General features: G+C 47.7%; 1 protein-coding gene across 1 annotated transcript in view; it reads left to right on the top strand.

The window, feature by feature from the left end:
- Positions 1 to 1,035: 1,035 nt before the first annotated feature.
- Positions 1,036 to 6,637, top strand: part of LOC139397127 (cell adhesion molecule 4-like) — a 33,814-nt gene continuing 28,212 nt past the window's right edge. The window contains exon 1 of the mRNA XM_071144001.1: positions 1,036 to 2,552. Coding sequence (XP_071000102.1) covers positions 2,471 to 2,552 — 82 coding nt within the window. The 5' untranslated portion in view covers positions 1,036 to 2,470. The remainder of the gene's footprint in view (positions 2,553 to 6,637) is intronic.

Raw genomic sequence — 6,637 nt, 5'->3', positions numbered from 1 at the left:
ATACAGACACACACACTGTTCTGAGAACACGCATACAGACACACACACTGTTCTGAGAACACGCATACAGACACACACACTGTTCTGAGAACACGCATACAGACACACTGTTCTGAGCACACACATACACACACACTGTTCTGAGAACACGCATACACACACACACACTGTTCTGAGAACATGCATACAGACACACACACATATACACTGTTCTGAGAACACGCATACAGACACACACACACACTGTTCTGAGAACACGCATACAGACACACATACTGTTCTGAGAACACGCATGCAGACACACACACACACACTGTTCTGAGAACACGCATACAGACACACACACTGTTCTGAGAACACGCATACAGACACACACACTGTTCTGAGAACACGCATACAGACACACACACTGTTCTGAGAACACGCATACAGACACACACACACACTGTTCTGAGAACACGCATACAGACACACACACACTGTTCTGAGAACACGCATACACACTGTTCTGAGAACACGCATACAGACACACACACACTGTTCTGAGAACACGCATGCAGACACACACACATGTAGACATTATGGACTGTCTTAATACAACAGCTATAAAACAGGTCATTGGACAAAGAGGACATCTATGAGTTCTCTGTTTGTCTCTCTTCCTCTCTGTCTCTCTTGTCTCTCTTCCTCTCTGTCTCTTGGTTTCAACTGAGGGATTGTAGGGGAAGAAGGCCTTGCCACTAAACATCCTTAACAGACCCAGCTATATACCCTGTCTGAATGGACTGCTGGGCGGTTACAGACACAGCCACTGTTCGCTGACCTGAAAGACAGTCATTGTCGCATCCACACCCAAACCTTCACAAAATAACTAAAATGCTAAATATGCATCCGCGGACTAACACACACACACTTACACACACTGATAGAGAGTGGAAGCAGGCAGGCTGTGGGAGGAGAGCAGGGGTTATATAAACCAGACACAGACGGACAGATAGACAGCTGACACTACTCTAGGATATACTGAACATATACTGGACATATACTGAACATATACTGAACATATACTGAATGACAGAGGGGAAGAGGAGGAGGAAGAGGAAACAACCTGAAACTAAAGCCCTGTCCCACTATATTGACCTGACTGAGGATAGAGAGAGAGAGGGGACGACAAGATAACAAAACAACCACAACGAGAGAGGGGGATGAGACGAGAAGAGAAAACACGGAATCTACTTTGTTTGGATCAGAGGGACAATATCCTTTCCGAGCTACAACGACAGAGAGCACAGAGCAATTTCCTTGGTGTCAGGTTCTGGTGTGGTTGCTGTTAGGGACTTTGAGGTTCCATGCTACTTCAGTGCCATTGACAGTGCCAGGGCCCACGGTGCGGTAGTGGTAGCATTGACTGGCTAATTGCAGACAGAAGGCAGAGGACTTTGTAGCAGTCTGGGGATGACACCGCTGTTCTGCTCAATCAGACAGTGTTCAGCGAGGTGTGTGCTGCAGTCCGGTCACCCTCAGTAAGTTATACGCTCTCCGGGCCGGGCCCTCGTCGCTGCTGCATTAGGAGCCGCCAATCAGAACCAACAACCAACTCCACACGGACCGCAGCAGCTGAACTGAGCTCACTGACGGAGCGGGCAGTGAACACGAGACTCAACACAGGGACTGAACATAGTGACTGGAAGCAGCCGTGTGCAGCAGAGAGAGACATTGTGATCCTGTATAAACATACACGTTACATCTCTACAGTGGGACGAATAGAGAGAGAGAGAGATGTAGCCTATAGAGTAATGCTATACGTGTGATCCTGTAGGGTGTTTATATCACACAGGGAGACTGTAGTCATTTGTAAAGCAGTTACCATCACAGTTGGAGACGGTGATGTGTGATAGTGAACCGTGGGAGACAATTTAGCTGATGACGTGTTTGTGTTGTGAAAAGTATCATGTGTGGGGATTGAGCCCCGGGTTGAGAGATATGGGTACAGAAACAGTATAATGACTTGTTTCAGATGGTTTACTCCGATGTGTCTGTCTGGCTGATGTAGAGTAAAGATATTGGTTTGTTTAGTGTTGGGATTCTGGTCTGTGGTTTGCCATTTGAGTGGTTTGTATCATTCCTTTGCTCCATTGATTTGATGTTTAGTTATGTAGTCCTACACAGCAGAGCAGCTCTGTTGGCAGACAGTCATTTGGCTAGTTGTGTGCTGATAGTTCGTAGCAACGTTGTAAGACATTCTAGATCGACGCTGTGGTGATGTTAGATCGGTGGTGTTTTATCAAAAGACTGCAGCTCTGAAGAAACTTTCGTGTTGTGTACTGGTAAAACCCCAGCTTTGTTGTGTGTCACTGCAGCCCTAGCTGTGCTCTGCTGTGCTCTGCTGTGCTCTGCTCTGTTGTTCGGCGCCTGTGTCCTGTGTCACAGAGGAAGCATTGATCAGACAGCTACTGAGGCTCAATACACAATGAGGCCTGGCCCGAGATCTCTCCTTCTCCCAACCCCCCTCTCCCTCTCCCTGCGTGCCCTGCTCCTGCTCTGCCTTGCGTGTAAGTCCCACACACATGCACGTGCACACCACACACTTGCGTAATAGACGTTCAATGTGCATTCACTGACAATCTACGTACTGTACATTCACACATGCACATGATGACACACACTAACTTGCATACAGATGGAGGATCTTCATTTCATCACGCTGTTGCAGAACTTTCCTGCAATGCAGGACATTTTAAATGGATAGTGGTTGTATTTGAGCTTTGGAAAGGCTTCTGAAGTTTGTCATTTCTACTTTGAAATTTCAGGCTTGATTTTCCCTCACAAAAAAATGTATCACCCCCTACAAAAATATCCCTTCATTTACAATCCACATAATAATTCACATTTCCTGTTGCTGTAGGATTTCCCTGCTGTAGCAAACTGGCTCACGTGTAAGACCCTACATCTGTACAAACACTGACTCACCTCACTACATCAAGCTAGATTATCTTTCTCCATCTTTCACCTCTCAGTGGGAAAATTGTTGCCAACATGTGAAAATGGGAAGATCGGGAGACTTAATAAATGTCATGTAAAATGGGGAAAAGCTATAGAGTGAGGGAAATTGAAGACAATTCACGTAGGGATCGAAAGATAGAGTGGACTGAGAGAAAAGCAGAGTGTGAATGAACTCTCAAATCTCTGATTTAGGTGTGAATTTCCAATGAGCATTATGTATGAGCAGAGTGCTATAGAGAGGAGGGTTACACCCGTGGGACTGTAGGACTGGGGAAATGTGGAAATACAAACCAGGATGGAGGAGTACAGCTAAAAGAGGCGAGAGAGAGAGATAAGTCTCCCGATCTTCCCATTATCACGTGTTGGCCACAATTATCCCAGAGAGAGAGAGAGATCACAGCCTCTGAGAGCCTTCTGAAGTACACCACAAAATAAACTTTGACCAGAGGAGATAGAGAGACAAACTGGTAGAGGGATGGAGAGAGTGAGAAAAAAGAAGATAAGCAAGAGGGAGGGACAGAAAGATAGTGAGCCCAGGAATCAGGAGAGCAGGAGAGCCAGTGTTTCCTGGGCTCACTGTCTTTCTGGATCACTGTGGGCAGGAGAGCCAGTGTTTCCCCTGTCTTTGATCTATGATTAGGATCACTGTGGGCTGGAGAGCCAGTGTTTCCCCTGTCTTTGATCTACGATTAGGATCACTGTGGGCAGGAGAGCCAGTGTTTCCCCTGTCTTTTATCTATGATTAGGATCACTGTGGGCTGGAGAGCCAGTGTTTCCCCTGTCTTTGATCTATGATTAGGATCACTGTGGGCTGGAGAGCCAGTGTTTCCCCTGTCTTTGATCTATGATTAGGATCACTGTGGGCAGGAGAGCCAGTGTTTCCCCTGTCTTTGATCTATGATTAGGATCACTGTGGGCAGGAGAGCCAGTGTTTCCCCTGGCTTTGATCTATGATTAGGATCACTGTGGGCAGGAGAGCCAGTGTTTCCCCTGTCTTTGATCTATGATTAGGATCACTGTGGGCTGGAGAGCCAGTGTTTCCCCTGTCTTTGATCTACGATTAGGATCACTGTGGGCAGGAGAGCCAGTGTTTCCCCTGTCTTTTATCTATGATTAGGATCACTGTGGGCTGGAGAGCCAGTGTTTCCCCTGTCTTTGATCTATGATTAGGATCACTGTGGGCTGGAGAGCCAGTGTTTCCCCTGTCTTTGATCTATGATTAGGATCACTGTGGGCAGGAGAGCCAGTGTTTCCCCTGTCTTTGATCTATGATTAGGATCACTGTGGGCAGGAGAGCCAGTGTTTCCCCTGGCTTTGATCTATGATTAGGATCACTGTGGGCAGGAGAGCCAGTGTTTCCCCTGTCTTTGATCTATGATTAGGATCACTGTGGGCAGGAGAGGCAGTGTTTCCCCTGTCTTTGATCTATGATTAGGATCACTGTGGGCTGGAGAGCCAGTGTTTCCCCTGTCTTTGATCTATGATTAGGATCACTGTGGGCAGGAGAGGCAGTGTTTCCCCTGTCTTTGATCTATGATTAGGATCACTGTGGGCTGGAGAGCCAGTGTTTCCCCTGTCTTTGATCTATGATTAGGATCACTGTGGGCAGGAGAGCCAGTGTTTTCCTGGTCTTTGATCTATGATTAGGATCACTGTGGGCAGGAGAGCCAGTGTTTCCCCTGTCTTTGATCTATGATTAGGATCACTGTGGGCAGGAGAGCCAGTGTTTCCCCTGTCTTTGATCTATGATTAGGATCACTGTGGGCAGGAGAGCCAGTGTTTCCCCTCTTTGATCTATGATTAGGATCACTGTGGGCAGGAGAGCCAGTGTTTCCCCTGTCTTTGATCTATGATTAGGATCACTGGCAGCACCACTGATACCATGAATACATCCTGTCATCATTCTATTTGGGCTCAAGCAGCGTATTAATATGCAGAGATGTTCTGTAAATAACCATGGCTGCAACGCGTCCACTTCCTCCAAGCCAATCAAAATCTGGATTGCCGAATTTGCATATTGGATCTACACAGGGACATTTTGTGGCATGGGATGGCGGGAGGGAGGGAATAGATGACAGTAGAAGAGTGAGAGAATGAGGAAGAGGGATGGAAAGAGAGAATTAGTTTTTAGCCTTGGCAAGGAGGCTGGCTTATATAATTCCTGCCAATGAAGCAGTTTTGGGTGAGCAGTGAGCAGGAGGAGGGAGACTGGCCAGGTAGAGGGATTGATGCGGGGGGGGGGGGGACTCTCTCCTCTTGGCCGCTGTGAATCTCCAGCGTGGTATCAACGTGTAACGTGTACATTTTCCTTAAGCTGCCCTTGTTTTGTGTGGCAGTCGTCACCAGAGCACTGTTGGGCTGTGACGGCTCGTCATAAACACCATGGCTAACCAGCTTTAGCTGTTTAAAGGGACTGCATACACACTGGTGGAAAACAGAGAGAGGTAAAGAGAGAAGGGATTGGAAGAGAGGGAGATGAGATGAGCGGAGTGGTAGAGAGAGATGAGATGAGCGGTAGAGGGAAATGAGATGAGCGGAGTGGTAGAGAGAGATGAGCGGAGTGGTAGAGAGAGATGAGATGAGCGGAGTGGTAAAGAGAGAGATGAGATGAGGGGAGTGGTAGAGAGAGAGATGAGATGAGGGGAGTGGTAGAGAGAGAGATGAGATGAGGAGAGTGGTAGAGAGAGAGATGAGATGAGGGGAGTGGTAGAGAGAGATGAGATGAGGGGAGTGGTAGAGAGAGAGATGAGATGAGGGGAGTGGTAGAGAGAGAGATGAGATGTGGGTAGTGGTAGAGAGAGAGATGAGATGAGGGGAGTGGTAGAGAGAGATATGAGATGAGGGGAGTGGTAGAGAGAGAGATGAGCGGAGTGGTAGAAAGAGATGAGATGAGGGGAGTGGTAGAGAGAGAGATGAGATGAGGGGAGTGGTAGAGAGAGAGATGAGATGAGGGGAGTGGTTGAGAGAGAGATGAGATGAGGGGAGTGGTAGAGAGAGAGATGAGATGAGGGGAGGGGTAGAGAGAGAGATGAGATGAGCGGAGTGGTAGAGAGAGAGATGAGATGAGGGGGAGTGGTAGAGAGAGAGATGAGATGAGGGGAGTGGTAGAGAGAGAGATGAGATGAGGGGGAGTGGTAGAGAGAGAGATGAGATGAGCAGAGTGGTAGAGAGAGATGAGATTAGGGGAGTGGTAGAGAGAGCGATGAGATGAGCGGAGTGGTAGAGAGAGAGATGAGATGAGCAGAGTGGTAGAGAGAGAGGGAATGGGGTCATGGAAATATGTTGAAGGTCATAAAGAACATGAAGGTCAAAACATAGCTGTGAGAAGGATGGGGAGGATGAACAGGGATGTGAGATGAGGTAGAGAAGAGAGGAGCTGTGAGAAGGATGGGAAGGATGAACAGGGATGTGAGATGAGGTAGAGAAGAGAGGAGCAGTGAGAAGGATGGGAAGGATGAACAGGGATGTGAGATGAGGTAGAGAAGAGAGGAGCAGTGAGAAGGATGGGAAGGATGAACAGGGATGTGAGATGAGGTAGAGAAGAGAGGAGCAGTGAGAAGGATGGGAAGGATGAACAGGGATGTGAGATGAGGTAGAGAAGAGAGAAGCAGTGAGAAGGATGAGAAGGATGAAC

The sequence above is a fragment of the Oncorhynchus clarkii genome, unplaced genomic scaffold, assembly GCF_045791955.1.
Source record: "Oncorhynchus clarkii lewisi isolate Uvic-CL-2024 unplaced genomic scaffold, UVic_Ocla_1.0 unplaced_contig_7073_pilon_pilon, whole genome shotgun sequence".
Taxonomy (NCBI): Eukaryota; Metazoa; Chordata; class Actinopteri; order Salmoniformes; family Salmonidae; genus Oncorhynchus; species Oncorhynchus clarkii.
This window is presented reverse-complemented; position numbering and strand designations above follow the sequence as displayed.